Source organism: Chanodichthys erythropterus, chromosome 9, assembly GCF_024489055.1.
Source record: "Chanodichthys erythropterus isolate Z2021 chromosome 9, ASM2448905v1, whole genome shotgun sequence".
In the NCBI taxonomy this organism is placed as follows: domain Eukaryota; kingdom Metazoa; phylum Chordata; class Actinopteri; order Cypriniformes; family Xenocyprididae; genus Chanodichthys; species Chanodichthys erythropterus.
This window is the reverse complement of record NC_090229.1, coordinates 28,721,799-28,746,371: the sequence shown is the minus strand read 5'-3', so window position 1 is coordinate 28,746,371 and position 24,573 is coordinate 28,721,799. Positions and strand designations below refer to the sequence as shown.

General features: G+C 38.7%; 1 protein-coding gene across 1 annotated transcript in view; it reads left to right on the top strand.

Annotated features, from left to right (window-relative positions):
• zgc:162200 (uncharacterized protein LOC558638 homolog) overlaps window positions 1-24,573 on the top strand; it is a 27,636-nt gene extending 3,063 nt beyond the window's left edge. Inside the window, exons 3-10 of the mRNA XM_067395242.1 lie at window positions 6,585-6,797; window positions 7,721-7,873; window positions 13,541-13,990; window positions 16,768-17,628; window positions 18,582-18,761; window positions 18,983-19,134; window positions 21,147-21,480; window positions 23,337-24,573. Of these exons, the coding sequence (XP_067251343.1) occupies window positions 6,585-6,797; window positions 7,721-7,873; window positions 13,541-13,990; window positions 16,768-17,628; window positions 18,582-18,761; window positions 18,983-19,134; window positions 21,147-21,480; window positions 23,337-23,342 (2,349 nt within the window). The 3' untranslated portion in view covers window positions 23,343-24,573. The remainder of the gene's footprint in view (window positions 1-6,584; window positions 6,798-7,720; window positions 7,874-13,540; window positions 13,991-16,767; window positions 17,629-18,581; window positions 18,762-18,982; window positions 19,135-21,146; window positions 21,481-23,336) is intronic.

The window sequence follows — 24,573 nt, the reverse complement described above, 5'->3', positions numbered from 1 at the left end:
GGAAATGTAGGTGGGGGGAGTGAATGAACAGCGCTCTCTTCCATTCTCATTACCCACAAATGAGGTGCCATTGAGTAAGGCACCTAAATCCCCAGGTGCCGCAGCAAAAGCGGCTGCCCACTGCTGTGTGTGTGTGTGTGTGTGTGTGTGTGTGTGTGTGCCCTTGGATAGGTGAAATGCAGTTTAAAAATTGTGTATGGGATACTATACTTGGCTACACGTCACATCACTTAAATACCATAGAATTTGACTTGACAGACAGTAGACGCATAACCTTGACATCAGAGTTATCAAAATGCATTTTGTCTTTCCTTTTAAAATTTGTAAAGCCTGTTCATTTGGTAATTTCAACTAGGTCTGATTATATGGATAGTTGCATTTTGTTATTTGAATTTAGCATTGTTGGTTTTTGTTTATTGTGGCCCTATCAGAACAGATGTACAACCTAATTTTGGTTCATGACTCACCAGTTCAGAAACACTAAGAATTACTGAACTTGTCATTTGCTTCCTGAAGTGCTTTTTTCCATAGAGGGATTTTGTCCAAGTAACAATCAAGCATTGAGAAGACAGTCATTTAGCTGTTATACAACCAGCCTAGGGATGTTTTACTTTGACCTTCTTCTGTTGAATGATCAGAAGCATTGTCTTCCCTGTGTGATTCATATCCTTGTGGTATTACAGATGGATAGTTTGCATACTCTGATGTTTTGTCTGGACATAGGACTCTTTACTTTCAGTGACCTATTTTCCTGGTTTGTCAGTGTTATGCAGGATTTGGCATTTCATTTAAGGTTGAACACTCAACTTGGGTATGATGGCTAAAAAGCAAAAGCTTTTCCCTGCAGAACTCACATGACATAAACAGTTCTTTGGGACCCAGGGGACTAACCAGGGGGGTATTCCAGAAAGCAGGTTATGAGACATACCTGGGTATGTTTAAGAGTAAGAAAGTGGATAACCTCAACTTTCGTTTCCATAAATGGAGGTAACTTTCAGGGTAAGTAGCCATATTACATTATATTATATTATATTATATTATATTATATTATATTATATTATATTATATTATATTATATTATATTATATTATATTATATTATATTATATTATATTATATATACAGTACAGTCCAAAAGTTTGGAACCACTAAGATTTTTAATATTTTTAAAAAGTTTCGTCTGCTCACCAAGGCTACATTTATTTAATAAAACAAAACAGTAAAAAACAGTAATATTGTGAAATATTATTACAATTTAAAATCACTGTGTACTATTTAAATATATTTGACAAAGTAATTTGTTCCTGTGATGCAAAGCTGAATTTTCAGCATCGTTACTCCAGTCTTCAGTGTCACATGATCCTTCAGAAATCATTCTAATATGCTGATTTGCTGCTCAATAAACATTTATGATTATTTTCAATGTTGAAAACAGTTGTGTACTTTTTTTTCAGGATTCCTTGATGAATAGAAAGTTCAAAAGAACAGCATTTATCTGAAATACAAAGCTTCTGTAGCATTATACACTACTGTTCAAAAGTTTGGGGTCAGTAAGAATTTTTATTTTTATTTTTTTTTAAAGAAATTAAAGAAATGAATACTTTTATTCAGCAAGGATGCATTAAATCAATCAAAAGTGGCAGTAAAGACATTTATAATGTTACAAAAGATTAGATTTCAGATAAACACTGTTCTTTTGAACTTTCTATTCATCAAATAATCCTGAAAAAAATATTGTACACAAATATTTTGTACAATTGTACACATTAAATGTTTCTTGAGCAGCAGATCAGCATATTAGAATGATTTCTGAAGGATCATGTGACACTGAAGACTGGAGTAATGATGCTGAAAATTCAGCTTTGCCATCACAGGAATAAATTACTTTGTGAAATATATTCAAATAGAAAACAGTTATTTTAAATTGTAATAATATTTCACAATATTACTGTTTTTACTGTATTTTTAATTAAATAAATGTAGCCTTGGTGAGCAGACCAAACTTCTTTTAAAAACATAAAAAAATCTTAGTGGTTCCAAACTTTTGGACTGTACTGTGTGTATGTATGTATATGTGTGTATATATATATATTATAATTTAATAGAGCACTATTATAAAGCAGTAATTTTTAAATATTTCTTCAATTCTAATATATTCATCTTTTTATCCTTTTTGTAACAGGATGTTTTTGATGCTATAATTTTTATAATAAAATGCATATGCAATATCTTATTAAATAATTAGCATCAAACAAACAATGTAATTCTTATTCTCAGTGAATAAAGATTACTTATTATTACTTTTTACTTATTATAAAAAGATTGAAAAAATGATTGCACAACCACCTAATAGGTGGCGATGTGCACTATGTAGGTTATGTAAATCGCCATTAAACAAAAAAAGATATCTTGTGTGTTAACCGGGAACATACTCTGGGTTGGCTGAACTTACTCCCGAACGCGTTTGTGGAACCAGCATACCTCGAGTAAGCAAGGTTTGAGTTAATCAACCGAGAGTTCAGGGTATGTTTGATGGTAAGTTAGCCTTGCTTTCTGGAATACCCTCCAGAAGTAGTTTTTTTTTGCCATAATTGGAAGAAAGTATTAAGAAATACTTTTTTCTTAAAAGTTTGAAATTAAGGGGGTCTCTTGGCTCTTAAAATTAAGGATATGGATATGTATTAATGTGTTCCCATTTCCTGCATATACTACCATTTTAATAAAACCCTGTTCAGACGGATCAGTCTATGTGGTCCATGGCCAAAAAAGAAAACTAATAGGCTGTAAGCCGGGTATGAATGAGCCATTTTTGGCTCTCTTTGTTAACTGATTTATTACATAAATCCTTGCCCCAAAATTCATGCATTTGGACTTTTACAGTTCCACAAATTTCAGCATATTGAGGGCATTGTATGTGCACATGAGTTATTGGTTGGCAAACTTCAGCTAATATGTCACTTACCTTTTATATGAAGTTCACATGTGCAGCATATTGTAGACCCACTCCCTCTGGTATGAAGAATAGGCGTATTTCTCTCTCTGTGTGTCTGATTAGTAGAGCATGAAATCAGCAAAGTAGGTGAGTGTAGAGTGAGATGACTGGAGTGAACAGATCGGGGTCTAGTGTGGTATTGTAACATTACAGATGTAGATGTGGTTCACACTGCAGTCATTATTTCCTGTTTAGTCCTCTAAGATTCTACTAATGTATATTTGTGTTGAAATATTTTTTTCATGCAATAGTACACCCACAAATGAAAATTAACTGACTCCCCTGTGTTGTTCCAAACCAATAATATTTTCTTGCTATCCTGAAGCACAAAAGGAGATTTGAGGCAGAATGTCCAAGCAGCTCTTTTCCATACAATGACTAAGGGGGCTTTCACACTGGCAGTTTAGTTCGAAACAGGGCACGGTTCACATGAAACATCTCTAATATGAAAGCTGTCACGCAAACCCAGGTGTGCACCGGGGTACCGAACCCGAGACTACCTGAAGGAGGTGGTCTGAGTTCAGTTACACTCGAACTGTGCCGCGGTTCGCGTGAATATGAAAGCAACATGGACTTGGGTGCGCACTTGTTCAGTAACCTGCGCATGCGTTTTCACTGATTGTAATGTATATACCTAAATAAAACACATGTAAGAGATGATAGTGTTGATGATTTACCTTGGATTCAAGCAGGAGTGAGCCTGCAGTGTATTCAGACTTTGTGAGTGCAATCAGAGTGGCAAATGAATGGTAATCAGCTGTCTCCTCAAAATAGGCTGCTTGCAAACAGTGGAAAACCATCTACATGTGACACACATACAGTAAGCACAAGTGTCGTTTACTCTGCTGACCATAATAGCATCACATTAATAAAAAACACAATTTATTGACCTGCGCTCTGTTTTCTATCATGTGCCGTGCACGTCTGTGATGACACAAGATGAACACAAACACACCAGGGTTCGATAGAATTGATTTGAGTGTGAAACCAGACCAACTCTGCGGGGGGCACCAGGAACAATCGCGTCCGGCCTCGGACCGCGGCAAGCGAGCCCAGTGTGAAAGCCCCATAACTAAAATGAAAATGGAAAATACAAAACAAAATTCTAAATATTTACAGGGAGTGCAGAATTATTAGGCAAATGAGTATTTTGACCACATCATCCTCGTTATGCATGTTGTCTTACTCCAAGCTGTATAGGCTGGAAAGCCTACTACCAATTAAGCATATTAGGTGATGTGCATCTCTGTAATGAGAAGGGGTGTGGTCTAATGACATCAACACCCTATATCAGGTGTGCATAATTATTAGGCAACTTCCTTTCCTTTGGCAAAATGGGTCAAAAGAAGGACTTGACAGGCTCAGAAAAGTCAAAAATAGTGAGATATATTGCAGAGGGATGGAGCAGTCTTAAAATAGCCAAGCTTCTGAAGCGTGATCATCGAACAATCAAGCGTTTCATTCAAAATAGTCAACAGGGTCGCAAGAAGCGTGTGGAAAAACCAAGGCGCAAAATAACTGCCCGTGAACTGAGAAAAGTCAAGCGTGCAGCTGCCAAGATGCCACTTGCCACCAGTTTGGCCATATTTCAGAGCTGCAACATCACTGGAGTGCCCAAAAGCACAAGGTGTGCAATACTCAGAGACATGGCCAAGGTAAGAAAGGCAGAAAGTCGACCACCACTGAACAAGACCCACAAGCTGAAACGTCAAGACTGGGCCAAGAAATATCTCAAGACTGATTTTTCTAAGGTTTTATGGACTGATGAAATGAGAGTGAGTCTTGATGGGCCAGATGGATGGGCCCGTGGCTGGATTGGTAAAGGGCATAGAGCTCCAGTCCGACTCAAACGCCAGCAAGGTGGAGGTGGAGTACTGGTTTGGGCTGGTATCATCAAAGATGAGCTTGTGGGGCCTTTTTGGGTTGAGGATGGAGTCAAGCTCAACTCCCAGTCCTACTGCCAGTTTCTGGAAGACACCTTCTTCAAGCAGTGGTACAGGAAGAAGTCTGTATCCTTCAAGAAAAACATGATTTTCATGCAGGACAATGCTCCATCACACGCGTCCAAGTACTCCACAGCGTGGCTGGCAAGAAAGGGTATAAAAGAAGAAAATCTAATGAAATGGCCTCCTTGTTCACCTGATCTGAACCCCATTGAGAACCTGTGGTCCATCATCAAATGTGCGATTTACAAGGAGGGAAAACAGTACACCTCTCTGAACAGTGTCTGGGAGGCTGTGGTTGCTGCTGCACGCAATGTTGATGGTAAACAGATCAAAACACTGACAGAATCCATGGATGGCAGGCTTTTGAGTGTCCTTGCAAAGAAAGGTGGCTATATTGGTCACTGATTTGTTTTTGTTTGGTTTTTGAATGTCAGAAATGTATATTTGTGAATGTTGATGTTATATTGTTTCACTGGTAAAAATAAATTGAAATGGGTATAAATTTGTTTTTTGTTAAGTTGCCTAATAATTATGCACAGTAATAGTCACCTGCACACACAGATATCCCCCTAAAATAGCTAAAACTAAAAACTACTTCCAAAAATATTCAGCTTTGATATTAATGAGTTTTTTTGTGTTCATTGAGAACATGATTGTTGTTCAATAATAAAATTAATCCTCAAAAATACAACTTGCCTAATAATTCTGCACTCCCTGTATAAAAGCTATAATAGTAACTCTCAATAATGCTAAATCACACAGATTGTTTTGTCTTAAGGTGCTTTTTTGTCATTTTGGAGCTTTGGCTTATAAATCACCTTCTGATTTTGTTTTATGGAAAAGAGCTGCCAAGATTTTCTAATGTTGTCTTTTGTGTTTTACACATGGAACTCATTTATGGGATGAATTTAGTCTTAATGTAGAACAAAGAGCAAATCTTCATTTCTGTCTTTTAAACAGTATGTTCTGCACATACACATAACGTACAGAAGTATAAATTCCCCTGTATGACTCTTACAGATTCTCTCATGCACACTTCACTTCCCCCTCTTCAGTTGTCCTTTCATCGTTAATTATAGAGCAGCACAAGCATGTTTTACCCACATGTTCTCACATGATTCAAATTATAATGTTCTGAGAAACGTGTGTGGCTACGCTAATGGCAACCTGTCCAGTATTGGTTCATCTGGTAACAGTTCAATTCAATGTGAGACAATCTGGGGCATGTTTGTCACAATTTGTCCAAGCACAAAAGCATGCATTAAACGCATTGTAATTACACCCTCTGGTTGCCAGTGAAGCTGGAATGTAATGTAACGTATAAAGTTTCACTTCACCAGCTCTCAATAGAGTTGCTGTTGTTTATAGGCTTGGCAAGTAAATGAATTACTCAAAATAATTGAAGACGAACAAGTTTTTAACTTTCAACAGCTCTGAAAACTGCCGTTTTCATTTAAAGAATTTCAGACATTCAAGCAAAGTAGCAGAAGGCTGTAAATTGTGTCAGTGTTGCTTGTTTTCTTCAGTTAATCAACTAAATTGTTTTGTTTCTTCTTTTGTTGGGAATTGGCAAAAACTCTTCTAGTGTAACTCAGTGTCTTGGCTATGTTGGAGATAAGAGGGTTTGATTATTGTATATGTTTATAGGCTCTGGCAGACTCTGTGAGCAGCCATAAGCGTGCAGCAGCAGATGGGGAAAGTCGAGAGGAGAGGCTCCTGCAAGAGTCGGCCAATAAAGAGGCGGCCATGGAGATTCGCATGGATGAGCTGCAGGCGGAGCTTAAACAGGCACGCGTCATGCTGGCCAATACCTCGGCTGAAAACGAGAGACTGGCCGGGCTCTCCAACCAGATGAAGAAGGTACATACATCATCATCATCATCAGCCAGAAGACCAGTTTTACATAAAAATGTCCCTAACTATTCATAACCACATAGACACAAGTCCAATAAAACTTTTATTGACTGTTTTAGGAGCTGTATAATGGGGTTCATATGCTAAGAGGCGATATTTGTGACGACATAAAAAAAAATAATAATAATGAAATGTTCTGAGTTGAAATGGTGCAAAATAATGTACCCTCTGCCTGCTTTCTTGCTGATCAAAGTAAAAGTGGAAATAAGAGTCCTTGTTTTCATGAGGCCTGATCATGTGACACAAAACCGGGTTGAGTTTCAAAGTCAGCTTGAAGTGAAGGGAGGCCATAGTGAGCTACTAACAGAATTATTGTACGTGTAATATGCTTACAAGTCACAGATGTATAAATGTCATGCATATTTAAAGGTAGTATGTATATGTACATTTAAACAGCATTTTCATAATGCAATAAATTACTTTTAGCTAATGAGCAAGCACTTCAAACAATAAAATGATGTATATATTTTTATTCTAAAGGAAATGTGAAAAGTTCTTTAATAAAATAATAATAAATTCTTCTCTGCTTTGTAATGAGATGAGAGCTGAGATGATTCCTGTTCTAAATAGCCTCACAATCTCTGCAGAGTCTGCACAAATATGGAAATTGCACCAAGGACATTGTGCTAAACGTTACCTTTTGCATTCAAAATAAGGTTTGGAATGACATGTGGATGGGCAAATTATGACACAAATTTAAATTGAGTAAACCATCCACTCAAGAGCATTTTTATTGAATGGAAAAACATTTACAGCTGCAACATTTTATGACATTACCACCATGTAATTGCTGTGCAGATGTAATTATTTCTGTTCAGTCTTTTCTGAATTCTGTGGACTTGTCCTGATCGACTACCTCTGCTCTCTAGGAGTGCGAGTGTTTGGAGGTGGAGAAGACCCGTATGAGAGAGGAGATGAAGGAGTATAAGACGCGAGAGGTGCAGCAGCTTCAGGATAACAGTGAGCTGGAAGAGGAGAACATCTCCCTGCAGAAACAAGTCTCAGTGCTTAAGGAGAACCAGGTGTGTGAGATGTTGCTGCAGTCTGGAGAAGGCTCATATTTAAGTATTGGTTGTGTTGTTGTTTGCTGTGTTAATTGATTAGCCAGCTATGTTTCACATAAATGTCATAGTAATCCTCTGATGCAATTTTACATGGATTGTTAATCTTTTTGTGTTTGCTGAACATAAGTCTCTCCTTGTGGAATGTGCTTCGCTAGAGATGTCTTGTGACTATGAGTGTGTTTCTTGCAGCTGCTGTCACTGAAGCATTACAACAGAAATGTTTGTACTGCAGTCTCAGCCGATTTTTGACAAAGCCTTCCTTCTGAGGGAACGCACAAAAGAAAGGGTTTATTCACTTGTCTTCCCACATGAATATTCAGTCACACCGAGGCAAGAACGGCTTCTGTATTGGACTAAAAACCAGTTTGCTCAGGGTGATTTCATACAGTAAATACACAAATAAGCTGAGATGTCCTCAAGACTTGACTTTAATAACTACACTTGTCATAGTGAATTAACTCACAAATATGTGTCATGTCTCAAGAATTTAACAGCAATTCATGATTTAATGCCACCAGTTCTCTTTGTATGCAAAGTTTTGGGATTGATACTGCAGCGTGACTCTGTGTGAATGCTAGCATTTGAACCCATTTGATGTTAAATTGGTTTGGAGATAATTTGAAATCAGTGGGGTCATTTAGGGCTGGACGATTATGGCCTAAAATCAAAACCTCGATTAATTGAACATTTCACCTCGATTACGATTAATGAAGGATTATTTTGTTTCTGTTTTGGGTTTGTTTTGTTTTTTTGACCTCATAGTTCACTGACAAGGTTTGTACTGTAAATATGATTGACTATTAAAAGGTGGGATATTTTTTCCTATTTAAAGAGTGATCTAACATAACGGCTCACTTTCAGCAGTTATTTTATCTATGTTTCATAACATTTCTTACAGATATCATATAAAGATAAATTGGCACCGTACCAGCACGAGTGATTGCGTGTGAATTAGTCATACCGTCTATTAATTGTGAAGCTGTGGGTTGTAAATGGTTACTCCAAAAGTAGAAAATATGCTATAAGAAGTTGAGTTTCTAAGCTCCTTTAGTGATAAATCACTGGACAGCGCTGACTAGTTTCTGCGTTCCTCTCCGGTGCGCGATCTTCACGTTTTGCGCAGCTACTGTTTGTATGGGTGTTAGTGCCACACTGCAGCTGCGCGAGCACGGTTGCTCGGAATAATAATACATCCAATCGTCTAATCGCTTGAATGTACAAACCTTAAAACAAACACAACTGACAAAGTTTAGTGAAGACGCAAGCCGCTCACGCGCCATCAATATGTGTTGAACCGGCGTTCACCCATAGACAGTAAAAGAAATGGACACAGCGACCCCATTGGAACTCAATTGAGTCAAGTGAAGCCCATTTTTAGCGATTTTTAGCACTTCCGTTTCTGACGCGCAGACTTACACTAAGCTTGATGACGTTTGCAACCTGTCTGACAGATGTAAATCTTCTAGTAGCTGTGTGTGCAAACTGCCATCGTAAGGAGTAAGTATTCTGATTAATTATTTTGTATAGTATTTTAAAATGTAAGGGCAGTACGCCATATTAAGATAATCTCCCCGATTGCCTGCGAGCTTCGAGTGGTTATGACGCAATCGTTAGCTTATTTTTACAAAAACTGTTTCTAAGGGGCCATAATGTAACATAGAAGGTAATGGAGTCTTTAAATGCCTCAGATGTAAAGTTATTCGCTGTCAAAGTGACGGCAAAATGAATGGGAGTAAATGGGATGCTAACACAAGTGAAGTTCTGCTACAAGATGGCGGCACGCGGTCGACTTCCTTGGGCACTGCGTTCACCTCCGTGTTTTGCTTTTATGCATCTGACCGGATGGGGCGGAGTCACTTGGTAGTGTTTTTAAGGGGAAAGTATTAATAGGATAAAAAAACGAAATTATCGACATGGGAAAATTACATCGGTTAGAGGCTATGAATTTCGGTTTCGGTTACTTTTCGATTAATCGTCCAGCCCTAGGGTCTTTTTTTTTTTTTTTTTTTTTTTTTTTGTCTGAATGAGAGTATAATCATTGCATTGAACTGTTTCAGTTCTGTTGTTCACAAACTGCATGATTTTAATGTAATTGTGAGCGTCACGATGAGTGAATTTAGTTGATTGTTGTAATAGTCCAATAATGGCTATGGTGGATACATGGCTGGCTTCCTGTTTTTCCCTAATAAAATAATTAATTTATTGTAATTTGTCATCCAAAATGGGAATAGCTGTTATATGATGTGTTATATGATGTGAGATAAGGAAAGGCAAGCTAATCCAGCCGAACAAGTTAGCACTGTGGTTTTGGGGGCAGGGAGCTACATGGGAAGTAGATGAGCGGAAGTCAGTTTATGATTTCTAGTAACCTTAGTCAAAATAGTAGTTTCTTGGTGTCTTAGTGTCCGTTGTTGTTTCTAACTAAAAAACTTTTAAATTCATTTTCAGTAATTGAAATAAAACTAAAATATAAATATTTGATGAAAAGCTTAAACTTATTCCAGTTGGTTGTCAAGGCAACATTTCTAATTTTCATTTAGGTACTAAAATTGCTAAAACTAAAATAAAAATAAATAAATTAAAGCTTATTAAATTACAGAAAAAAAGCTATATATATATAAACTAATAAAAGTGACAGTCCCACAAAATGACTAAACTTAAACTAAAATGAATACTGAAAATATAAGTACAAAAATTCAAAATATTAATAAATGATATAATAACATGTAAACAGGGCCGCGTCATCCTAATGGGCAACATGGGCTGCAGCCCAGGGCCTCGAACACTGCGGGGCCCGCGAGACAATCCTCTTTTGCATTTTAAAACGCATCGTCGTCACACCCGAATCAAGAGTCACAGGCACAGCGGACATGCATGCAGAAATACAACCAGGACAGTGGCGTAGCATCTGGGTATGCACGTGCATATGGGCCTGGGTGGATTGGTGGCCCACTATTACAGGCTTAACACCAAGGTATACTTTAGGTGTCCGCATCACGTAATTTTCGTCATCAGGAGGGTTCGCAGACGTCCGCGCTCCCCGTCCAGGTGCAGCCCAATTTTTGTGATGGCACGGACCGTTTGTGTACTGTACAACAGCCCATGCGAAAGTGAATTGAGTGCTTGAAAACAAAAGTCCACTAGATAGTGCGCAAGTGCACACGCCGAATGCATCTTTCCACAGCCAAATACTTTTAAAGGCTCACGCGTCTGTGTGTGAGACAGAAGCCGTGTGCATGTTCATAAAAATAATGCATAATAGAAATAATTCCTTCATTAGCCCAGGGCCCTGCGAAGGCTTAATGCGGCACTGCATGTAAATAATAACAATGGACTTCACGTTCAGATCTTTAACTGGTAAGTTAGGTTAAAGAATTAATAACTTTCTTTTTATCCACTAATACTAATTATTTAAGTCTCAATGAAATCCTTATAATAGGGCTGAACGATATGACCTAAAATCAAAATCTTGATTTATTGAACATTTAATCTCGATTATGATTAATGAACAATTTTTTTTCCCTCATGGTTTACTGACAAGATTTTTTAATGTAAACCTTAAATATGCTCGACTATTATAGGTGGGATATTTTTTCCTAGTGAAAGAGTGCTCTGACATTCCCATTCATCTTTTTTTTTTTTTTTTTTTTTTTTTTTTAAATCTATGGTAACATTTTATGGATTTCTGCTGCTGTAAATGCGATACAGATAAATTAGTACAGTACCAGTACGTTTATTTGAAAAGATTGTGTGAATTAGTCATACCATCTCTCTATTGATTGTGAAGCTGTGGGTTGTAAGTAGAGGTCTTCACGGGTCCAAAAATTCATACCCGAACACGAAGAGACCCGTAAATGTGCTACACGGAACCGACCCGGCCTGACTATTATTTTGAAAGTTGGACCCGAACCCGTGCAGAACCGAGAAATGCCATAAATGTACTACCCGGACCCGTCTAAGCTGGACCCGAACCTGACCGGACCCGTCTGGACCCGATCGGCACATAGGTCGATTCCACAGCAAATTGCTATTAATAAGTCAATAAACAAGTTGCGAAAATAAAACGTGTTGTCTTACCTAATATTAGTAGGCTATAGCTTTCTCCCTTGTACCTGACTGTGATGCACTTGCCAAGAAAGTTCATCCGTTATTTCTCTCTTGCCGATTTAAATGCTTAATCCACTCATTATTCCAGCTTTAAAAGTTCACTTGCTGTTACAATGACAAATGCGACTTTGCAGTTTTGCATTATTCCGTTGTATCTCGAGACTCGAGTCAACTCACATAATAAAATAACTTTGACTGTTTGCCCTTTTGAACTATAATAACGATTGCTTGTTCAGTGACATGGCCGCTGACATTAGCATTACTTATTTGCGGTCATTTCTGTGCTTTCTGAGCCGAGTCTGACCAAAACTTTAGATATAACAAGACGGCATAATGTTATTATAAAAACAGGAGAAAGAAAGTGCGCTCGCATGAGACATGCGCGTTAGCTAGAGCAACCTGAAACATACGCTTTAAGCATCACAGAAAACATTCGTGTGATAGTTCATATCTTGTTAATGATTTGAAATAGGCTATGTTATATAAATGCTAATGTGCAAGGCTACAAGCCGTTCTTGAGATTTGAAGTTTGTTTGAATTACTGTTGCACACGATAGGAATAGTAAAACTCGATGTTCACCGTTCGCTTGCATTAACTCCGCCCGCTCTGCTTCTGATGGCTGGGGTCACTCGTGTTTTTTCACCTTATTTCCCGGCTCATACTTTGCAAGTTACAAAACACACACAGCGCTGACTGACTCCCAACACGGCCGGGTGATCTCCGAATCAAATCGTCTCGGGTATACACACAATGTTAATCAGACCTGGGAACCAAAGTAATAGATTAGGACCCGACCCGGACCCGGTTGACCATTTAAAATATAGTCCCGAACCCGTACGGGTCCTCAGGCCTCGGGTCTTCTATGTAGACCTCTAGTTGTAAGTAGTTACTTTAAAAGTAGAAAAATATATGCTTTAACAGTTGATTTTCTAAGCTACTTTAGTGATACATCACAGGACAATGCTGACAACGAGTTTCTGCCCTCCTCTCTGTGTGCGCAATCTTCACATGATGTGCAGCTGTCCTTTTATGAGTGTTTGTGTGCCACAGTGCATCAGTGCAGTAGCTCAATATAATACACACCAATGGTCTAAAATCGCTTGAATGTCCAAACTGGCAGACCTTTAAAAAAAAACATAGAATTGACCAAGTTTAGTGAAGTGTTCTCACTTCGGGGCTCACTGTCTGTGTGTGTGTTGACTTGGCTTTCTAGTTCGCCTCCATGCTGCTTCCATGCCAGTGACTGGATGGGGCAGAGTCATGTGGCTATACACGCGGTAGTATGTTTTTAAGGGGAAAGTATTAACCGAATAAAAAAAATGAAATATCCGACATGGAAAAATTGTTTCAGTTAGAGGTTTGAAATTTTCGATTAATTTCGATTAATTGTCCAGCCCTACCTTTTTAACCTTTTTAATTGAACTTTTTAATTTTTTTCAACAAGTAATATTAGTATGTATGTGCTTTACTATTACAACTAGACAGACTATCACTAAACACTTTCATTGTGTCGACAGGTGGAGTTTGAGTCAGTGAAGTTGGAGTTGACCAATAAAGACGAGGAGCTGGAGCTGATGAGGGCACAGCTGGAAGAGGCCGGGCGTCTGAGGGAGATCGCGGAGCGCCAGCTGGATGAGGCACTCGAGGCCCTGAAAGAGGAGAGGGAGCAGAAGAACAGCCTGAGACGAGAACTTGCCACCCTTAACTCCAACCCCTTCGACTCTATTTGTCACTTAGAGCTACAGCTGGATGACAGCCAGGATGGAGAGAAGGACAAAGAGGGAGGAGAGGAAGGGGAGGAGATGGACAGTGGGTATAATAACTCTAAAGGGATGGAGAGAAATCGGTGCTCCACACCCAGAAACAGCGACGTGTTCCTTAGACCTCAGGCTCCTGGGTTGGTGGCCGACCTTCTGAGTGAGCTGCACCTGTCGGACAGCCAGAAACTCAAGCAGCAACTGCTGCAGGTGAGGAAACCTGTTCACACCCAACTTGCTTCTCACTCATTTTCCCTTTCAGAGGTTAACTGCTGGAAAGTTTGGCAAACTATCTGAGAGAAGTGTGTGTTTGTATTTTCTTTCCTTTCTGCCTTGTTTTGCATACACTGACATACAAATTTATCTTTGCAAATTAGGTATTAAATGCATGTTTTCCTTATTGGACAGTGGAACCGCTTGTTCCAAATTCTACACCCAGCCGCAATATATAATATAATATAATATAATATAATATAATATAATATAATATAATATAATATAATATAATATAATATAATATAATATAATATATAATTATTACTCTTGATCATGTTTATGAATCAGGGGAACAAATGAAGTCAAAGAGTTACTAGGTCCACTTTGGCTGATGTCCATCTCTTCAGATCTAACCTCAGACCAAAGTTTAAATGATTCAATCCTCATGATATAAACACCTGTAAAATGTACTTTTGGGTTTTTTATTTTTAACTCGGCAGTTTCATGCATAAAACCCTCATCTGACAGATGAGTACTACTTCCTTTTTCATACCACTTCCTGCTCAGGATGTACCATCATGTCAGTTTTACTAAGTAACAAAGTGTCTTTAATCCACCCATGGTTTTTTTGTTTTTGTTTTTGTTTTTGTTTTTTTTTTGTTTTTTAATATAAAATGTATAATTGATTTGGATTTTTATTTATTTATTAAGTTACATTTTTGGCCTTTCTACCTTTATTTGATAGGAGATTTAGAAGAGAGACATGAATGAAAATTACATAGTGAATGGGATTGGCAAAGGAAACTCCCCTGAAGTGTGATTTTCATCATTTATGACACTCACTCAAACCTAAGAGAATTTTGGATTAGCCTAAAAATTAGTCTAAAGTGGTCCTTTCTTTTTAGTTCTTGTCTCTTAAATGGTTAGTTCACCCAAAAATGAAATTTCTGTCATAAGGTACTTAACCTCTTGTTGTCCCAAACCCGTAAGACCTTCGTTCATCTTCAGAACACAAATTAAGATATTTTTGATGAAATATGAAGGTTTCTGAACCACACATAAGCAGCAACATCATTGCACATTTTGGCATCCATGTTTAAGTCCAAACGCCGGCTCAGTATTGGCCGACGCTGTTCACGTGAGCAGTACGATGCATGAGTCTGATGCTAACGCAGGAGCCGGCCAATAATTAGCCAGCATTTGGATGTAAACATGAAAGCCTGCACTGCGTTCACTACGTCAACTGAGTATGACAACAGTTCAAATAGGTAAATAAAGTCTTTGTTTTTGCGCACAAAAAGTATTCTTGTTGCTTTATATAATTAAGGTTGAACCACTGTAGTCACATGGACTATTTTAACAATGTATTTAATACCTTTCTGGACCTCAAAAGGTGCAATGATGTTGCTGCCCATGTGTGGTTCAGAAACCCTCAGATTTCATCAAAAAGATCTTAAAGGGGGGGGTGTAATGCTATTTCGTGCATTCTGACTTATTTACAGTGTTAAAAAGTTGCATTCTCATACTAAACTTGGCCAAAGTTTCAAAACACGAGTTGGACATATGACGTATTTCTGTGCCAAATACACTACTTCCAGTTTCGGACCGCATTTCGGAGAGTTTTTTTCGAGTATGGCCCAAGTATTATCATGTAATAAAGGATGGAATTCCTTGAATGGGCACTTCTCCCTGATAAGCGTGCGCACACATCACCCAGAGCAAGAGCGAGAGAATGCCCATCAACGCACTTCGTTCGGGTTATGGAAGCCGAGAGATTTTTCAACAATGGCTGTGTCCCAATTCAGGGGCTGCACCCCTCAAAGGCCGCATTTGAAGGCTGCATACATCATCGAGGCTGCAAAGTAAGAAAGAAATTACCGTAATTTACATCTCGCAATGAATATCTGTCAATTTTATTACAGTTACTTTTCTTAAATGAGACATCCTTGATGAATTATTCAGCCTTCAAATGCGACCTCCAGAGGACGCAGCCTCCGAAATGAGACGCAGCTCCTGTAACCACAGGAGTGCGTTTTTTGGTTGTGAGGGAAAGAATACCTTTTTCAGCTTCCCAAAGAACCCAGCGTTAATGGAACAGTGGATACAATTTATTTTTCTGGGGCAGCACGTGTGTTTGTTTGTTCTTGGAATTTCGGTGATGAATGCTTTGTAAGTCCCAGTTCAACGCTGGATTTGCTGATTACAGGTGGTGAGTAAAACTGCACTGTGTTTTGTTGGCATTCGGCATGCAAGTGCATATAATGAAAACAACACAAATGTTTTTGTTCCCTTTTTATTTATAATGATGTCGCAGCTTGCATACAATCTCTACGCAAAAGCTGCACACGCTCGTGATTCTTTAGCTCTGCCCATGGCAGGCACACCTGCAGGAGATTGGCTTTTCTCGGAAAGACTCGGTACAGCATATCTATCTTTTATAAATATGGTAAAACTAAAGACTTTTCGGAGATATGAAGGATACTATACCACTCTACAGGTACTCAAGATTAACATGAGATTGGTAGAAACTGTGTGTTACCTACCCTTGTGTTCTGAACATGAACAAAGATCTTACAGGTTTGAGACGACATGAGGTTGAGTACGTGATGACATGTAATTTCATTTTTGGTGAACTAACACTTTAAGTATAATTTCTCTTGAGTGTTGTTTTCTATCCAAAACATTTGGATTGAAATTGGTCAATCGGAATAAACCTTGTGTTGTGACAGTACTTTTGTTGAGAGCCATATTGTTTGTCTGTCCATGTCCAGGTGGAGAGAGAAAAAGCCACACTGAGCAGCACTGTGCATGACCTTCAGCAACAGTTAGTCCAGTCTAAAGATGCTCTCAGTGAGCAACAGGTGAAGCTGGATCAGTTGACCCAATGTGTGGAGACTCTTCAGAGTACAGTCTCAAAAAGGCCTTATGAACAAGGGAATGGATTGAGTCTGTCTTCCAGGTCACTTCAGAACCAAGAGGCCGATAATGGCATCAACTATTACGAAGTGGATGCAAAAAGCACAGAAGTACTAGAGTGCCGAATGCAAGAGGCAAATGAGGAGCTTGCACATCTGCGTGAGGAGCTGAAAGAGGCTGGCGAACGCTCCAAGGCCCTGGAGGAGCGCTGCAAGCAGGAGAAAGAACGCTGGAGGGGTGAGGCACAAGAACTTGCTGATAAAATTCGACAGTGTATCACTGCTAGCCGTCAGGACCAGGAGCGCATAGGACAATTGGAGCGAGAAATTGGCGCTACGCGACAGGTCGCCACCGACTCTGAAAGCCACCTCAGTGTTGCACAGGAGGAGCTTCTGGCCTTCTCTGAGGAGCTGGCAAACCTTTACCATCATGTCTGTGTTTGTAATAACCTCACGCCTAGTCGCGTTACACTGGATTACTATCGCGAAGGAGCCCAAGCAGGGAGAATGCACAACCATTCACAGCCCCACCACTATCGTGGATCCTTCCGCAGACACAGGCGGTCAGGTGAAGTGTTGGACTTGGGTAGTGGAGGGAACGGAGACACGTCCTCTAGCTGCGGAAGTTGTCCAGGGTCTCCTACATTAGACTTCAGGGACCCAACCAATGTGCGCAATCTGGTAGCTGTCATACGCTGCCAGATTAAACATTTACAGGTATGTCTCAGCTCTTTTTAGTAGAATAATTAAGAAATAAAGTGTACACTACAATTTTCATTCATGTCCTAGAATGTTCTAAAGACCCTTAAATAAAGACAGTTAAAAATATAAAGTAATAGGAGTAAATATCCCTGCAAGTTTATAGCTCATCAAAGGAGCATTTCATTAAATGTGCTAGCATCATTGACAAATAAAGCTTCAGAAAGGGTTTTTAAAAAATCTTTTCAAAATTTGGCAAAATGTAATGCATACTTTTGAGTAATGAACAATGTGTTTAAACAAGTTTGAGTTGTTAAATAACATTTTCAAAGTTTTTAAATGAATTTTTTGACTGTTTTTGTGTCAGTTAACCTTGGGAGAAACCAGGCTTAGTCGGGGGTCCAGTTCTCCTCTGGCGAACAGTGCTTTGTTACGATTCAGGTTGCTATCATTAGTCCAATAGGATCGCAACATTCAAAGTATTTATTTCAGTTCCATCCAGTTGAGGATCATATTCATTACGCCGGTATGGACGGTTACATGTACACGATGACAGAATTTTCATTTTTGGGTGGACTGTTATTTTATATTAAGCCTTTAAGCTGCTTTTTTTGGGGCTGGGGGTAAGGCATGAAATATGAACCGATCTGACAAGGCTGCATTAGGATGCCTGTCTGAATCTTTTTTAAACACCAAAATTTGGATTGCAATTTTTTAAGTAGGCAAAGCAGTGTTGAAATAATTATATTATATAAATATCTAAATCTATGTTCTTTTTTTATTTTATTTTTTTATTCTTTGGCAGTTTTGATGATATACTTTTAAAATGTTTGTTTTTATATTATGTACTGTATATCATGCATTTTATATTATAATTTATTTTGTTCATTACTTTGGTCAGCAACACTGTTTAAATGTGTTGTAGAAATACATTTTATTTATTAAATTACTTATTTTTGCAACCTTTTCAGGTGGCAGTGGACCTGTGCAGGCAGCGCAACCTATTGTCCTCCCCAGCAGCAGGAGGAAACACTGATTCAGACCGCGACACAGAGGCACTGCTTGAGGAAGTGTTAAAACTGAAGTCCCTCCTGAGTACCAAGAGAGAGCAGATAGCCACTCTCAGAACTGTTCTAAAAGCCAACAAACAGGTACAGATGTTAGATATGTAAGACAATGTACGATAATCAAATGCATAATAAATAGTAAAAATGTGCTCGAGCACATTTCAGAGCGGACACAACCCTTGAAATGGCCATATATTGATAAACTACTTGGCCTTGAACAGTTGTGTGAAATTTCCTTTACTCTGCAGTTTAGAGTATATTTCTAAACTGGAGCACATGTTTTTTTGTTTTTGTTTTTTTCCCAGACCGCCGAGTTGGCTTTGACCAACCTGAAGACAAAGTACGAGACAGAGAAAAGCATGGTGTCTGAGACGATGATGAAGCTTAGAAATGAACTGAAGGCTTTGAAGGAGGATGCAGCCACCTTCTCCTCCCTGCGGGTCATGTTTGCAAGCAGGTATGATGGGATTACACGTGCACAAAGTGCTTTGTGTACTCGCAGGCCAAAGAAGCTTCTCAGGTCATCATTCGTGTGGCACATAGCTTCTTTCTAATGAGTGTTTATAGGGGTTTTAGTGTTAAACTGGTTGTTTGAATACTGGTTTGATTTATGGAAAGAATGCAGATGAGTTCATGGGAGAAGTTGAAATTCCAGATTTCCCTTGTCAATTCAGAAAACAAACTAATCAATTTTAGTTTTAGTAGTTCATTGTAATGGGTTGTCTTGGAATAGCTGAGAAATAACCTGCTGATGTGATAAAAGGATTTGTATAGGCTTTATAGTCATAGTAAAACCTGTATCATGGTGAAAGATTTCAGACAGTGTTTGTTTACATTTGTAGAAAGACATATGAGAGGTCTTTGGGATACAGAGTCATAGAGATTAGGTAGCCATGACCCTGTTTTAAGAGCACGCTAATAAGATTATAATCTCAAGGCCTGTTCTCCCACGAGCTCCTCTCACATGCTGATTAACGTGCACGCTCTTTGATCCCATGTGCAGACGAGGGCAGCTCGCTCTGAGCTCAAGTCATAGATCAAGTGTCAAGGGAACTGAGTAGTGGAAGCGGGGATAACGTTTTGAGTCAAGTAAATGTAAAAGGAAAAATCTAGACCTCTATGGAACATTTATACTAACTTCATTTACAACATTTTAACATAGAAATAATTGCAGATTTTTAAGATTGCAACCCATAACTTGAAATTAAATTTTCTATATCAGTTGATTAATTATAATTAATTAATATTATTTAATTAAAATAAATAAATATTATTGCCACAGTTTTGTTGTGCATGCTATTTACTATCTTTAAAATGTGTGAATACAGTTCCAAATTTTTGGCTCTGTAAGAATTGTATTTTTGAAAGAAGTCTCTTATTCTCACCAAGGCTGCTTTTATTTGATCATCCAAAAATGCAGTAAAAACCGTAATATTTTGAAGTAATATTACAATCCAAAATAAATGTTTTTCTATTTTAATATATTTTAAAATGTAATTTATTCCTGTGATGCAAAGCAGAATTTTCAGCATCATTACTTCAATCTTCAGTGTCACATGATCCTTTCTATGAACATGATCATTCTAATATGCTGATTTGGTGCTCAAGAAACTTTTATTATTATTATCATCAATGTTAAAAACAGTTGCGCTGCTTAATATTTTTGTGGAAACCGTGATACTTTTTTCAGGATTCTTTAATGAGTAGAAAGTAAAAAAAAAAACAAATTGTTTAATTGAAGTAGAAATCATTTGCAACATTATGAATGCCCTTTCCACCGCCAGCCAGGCTAAAATTAAGTAAAAGTAAGTTTGCACAAGTCTCTCCTCAACAGAACATAGTTTTTATCTGTCATGTCAAACACAATTACTTCCTAACAAGTTGCAGGCCAAAGTTTCAAACTTTTGGATTAAAAGTTTAGAACAAATCACTAATCCAAAGTATGAGCAATAGTCATAGTGAGGCTTTCCTTTGCAAGCATACTTATCAAGGTTATTAACAGTTTACTGATTTATTGTTTTTACTCAAATTATTAATTCTGAAGCATTTTATTTTTTAGGCACCAAAGGGTTCTGGTCTGTTGCGCGTGTGTGTGTGTGTGTGTGTGTGTGTGTGTGTGTGTGTGTGTGTGTGTGTGTGTGTGTGTGTGTGTGTGTGTGTGTGTGTGTGTGTGTGTGTGTGTGTGTGTGTGTGTGTGTGTGTGTGTGTGTGTGTGTGTGTGTGTGTGTGTGTGTGTGTGTGTGTGTGTGTGTGTGTGTGTGTGTGTGTGTGTGGCGCTCTCATGAGGACAGATGGACAACACTATTCCACACATTCTTGCATCAGTTTTTAATAAAAACTTAAATGTTTTTACGGGATGTTTATGCAAAGGCTAATCCCTTTTATTCTTTTGTTATTTATTTTCATTTCTATATATGTATCTCCACTCTCCTGTTTCCTGTATTCAAATCATTCCTCCTGTTTTCACAGATGTGACCAGTACGTAACTCAGTTAGATGAGATGCAGAGACAGCTCGCCGCTGCTGAGGATGAGAAAAAGACACTGAACACTCTCCTCCGCATGGCCATTCAGCAGAAGCTGGCACTTACCCAGCGGCTGGAGGACCTGGAGACCCCTCTGTCCCCTCTCAGTAACGGTGGGAGTCCACGCCATTCCCGGACCAAGCATCTGACCAAATCAGGCCGAGCTCCGCGGAGCCCCATGAGAAGCAGTCCACGCTCCAGTCCAGTGCTGGTTCCTGCTGGCCCGCCGAACATGAGCAACCACTTTAGGGCGCTCTCACGCAGCCTTCACAGCAGTCCCGTAAGAGTGCCCTCCTCATCTTCCTCATGCTCGTCTTTTTCTGCCTCAAACGAACCCGAGTCCTCTACGTCCACGCAGAGTTTAGCATCTGTCGGTCTTGTGCGCGACACTACTTTCGTTCGGAGTTACGGGTCAAGTTCGTCTCGCTCGTTAGATGACTCTACCGGCGGGTTGGGACCCTTCGCTATTCAGTCACGACAACCCAAAATTAATGAGTCGCAGGCAAATAGCCTGAAAGTGTCAGCACCATTTCGCAGCAAAACGTTTATTAAAGCACGTCGCACATCTTTACCTGCACATTCAGTCGAAGCTCTTGCCACACGATTAGGTAGAAGTGATGGATCAGAGAAAAGACGTAAAGTTAAGATGGAGGAAAATGATCTTAAACTTTCTAAAAAGTCCAATACAGAACGTATGTTTCTCAAAAAGCAGCCCAACATCTCTAAATCCCGATCTACTGAGGGAACTACTTTGAGTCGCTTTGCTTGTTCAAATACAGCGTCTACGACGCAATCCAAATTTCTCCCTCAGGCAGCTTCAAGTGTAGCATCTCCCAGCAGTCAATCCACTCCATCAGATAAACCGCCGAAATCATCATTCCCCTGTAGGACCAAAACATCCTCTAGGTTAGCGAGCCATTCAAACTCATGTCATGACTTTGAGGAAATTATCTCCAACCAGAGTCGTGAGATTAAGAGGCAACAAGATCAACTCCGAAAACGGCAAAGAGGTGTTGATGCAGCAAACAGGTCAACACACACTTCCACACGCCAGACGAAGTTCAGAGCCACATAACTGCTCAGTTGTTGGTTGGTAACACGTCACATTAGTAGCACAATTTTACAACCAAGTCTGATAAGACAACTACAAAAACATACATAGAGAGGTTCAGAATTTGATGTTGGGAATTTAATCAAAGCTGTCATTAACAGAGTGAAAGACCGCATGAAAATGAACAGCACATTTTCCTTGTGTTTTGTCTGTCACAAGTCATGTTACCAGCTGGTTTTGTACCTTTAGTGAAATTGTTTTTGAAGTCTCTTATGCTTACTAAAGCATATTTTATTTGACCAAAAATTCTGTAAAATCAGCAATATTAGCTGCTTTTCCACTGAAATTACCTGGAACAATTTGTCCCAGGAACTTTTTTCCCCCAAACCTTTTGCTGTTGCCATCATGGTCTAAAATACTGTGAGATTATGTCCAGTGACATTTGCGACTTTCCAGTTCCCGTTGGATTTCGTCTTCCGCATATAAGCTTAATAAAGCCAGAACCTCCTTGACTGTACATTGGTCGTATTTTTTAAACTCCATTGTTGATTTGAATAGCAAGCAACTCTTACTGCACTTATCGCAACAGACTTTTAAAAATGGTGGTTGAAATAAAATGCTGTGACGATTCAACCAATCAAAATGCTACGTGAACTCAACCAATCAGCATGTTCAGCACCCAAGTCCCACCCCTGAAAGATCCTGACACTACCTCACAAGTAGGTACTTTCTGAGCAAATTTTTTTTTACCCAGAACTTCATTTAGACCCTGGTTCCTGCAGTTGAAACACACCGAGTGCCACCCCAAAGTCCGTAGTTCCTGGGGAAAGTTCCTGCAGTGGAAACTGCAGCTATTGTGAAATTTAATTTAGAAGAACTGTTTTCTATTTTAATATATTTTAAAATGTAATTTATTCCTGAGATGGCAAAAGTGAATTTTCAGAAGCCATTACACCAGTCTTCAGTGTCACATGATCATTCAGAAATCATTCTAATACATAGATTTGTCTATCAATATTGAAACTAGTTGTTTCAGCATTTGTATAAATGAACACTTGACTTACTGTGTCACTCTGTCTTTGCAGAGATGAAAGCCTCCTTGTGTCCTCCCTCTGTGCTCCAATGTACATGGACCATGTTCATGCCCAGTTCATGAACACCCTCACCTTGCAGACCTGTCCCAGCATCCTCCTCTTCATCAGACCTCACCTCATTGGATCTCTCATCATGTCTCTCGTGCCTCTCCTGCCCCCTCTCTCTTGCCTGTTTTTCATGTGCTTGTCTTGTTTTTGTTTGTTTGGATCAAGCCGTTCAGCTTCGAGACACCGAAAGCTGAACACCTTCATGTCATCTCACGATGGCATATCATCAGATTTTTTTCTTGTTCATGAACATATGTACCAAACCAAAAACTGAATTCTAACTAGATGTGACTGACCTTTTCTTATGCTAGCCATAAATAAACACACCTTGTTTTGGTTTTAGCCATAAAAAACTGAATTTTTAGGTATCATGGAAGACATTCCTCTGGTATAACTGACCAGTTGTGCAGTTCTTCTACGAATCCTCATTGGTTATTTACATGTAACTTGCCCTGGCCTTTAAAGACCGCTACAGTGAAGTAAAAAATAAATGCATACCGTATAACCAGTAAGCAGAACATTCAACTATGCAGAGGTACAAAGACTTTTGCTGCTAATTAGCTCATGCTAAAAAACCCACTTACCAAACTGCCAGTTTAACCTACCTACAACACAGGGTTAACAACAGCACTGTTAGACAGATTTAATTTGATTTAGTATGATAGTGTTAAACTGCTGTGACCATTGTGTTCATGTCCAAATTGAACACATTGACTGGGGAAATTTTTAATAGGATTTAAAATAGTGCCTTAATATTTTGAAGTTGAGTGAAGATTTGTAGATAATTGGTTTAATTTTGTTTATTGATTTGATGGTAAGGGTTGTTTTAAGACTAATTATGGACATTTGCAGATGCATGTGCAGATAATTCCCTACCATGCATTCCCTATAGGCTTGTTTTGTTAAAAACTAGGCCTTCACAACCAATATTTCACCGTTCTTGTCAGAACCGTGTGTGTATATGTATGATGTTGTGTCGACCTGCCTGTCAACACTTTCATCTTGTTTTCAGTCGTTCATGATATTTCTATATTTCAAAAATGCTTCCTGTTGTATTTTTATTGTTGTTTATTTTTTAACCTAATTTTCTTTTATATTTTATTGTTAACCCCTACAGAATAGTAATTTTCATGAAATATCACGTCTTGTTTGTGAAATATGTAGTGAGAATAAAGTTGTT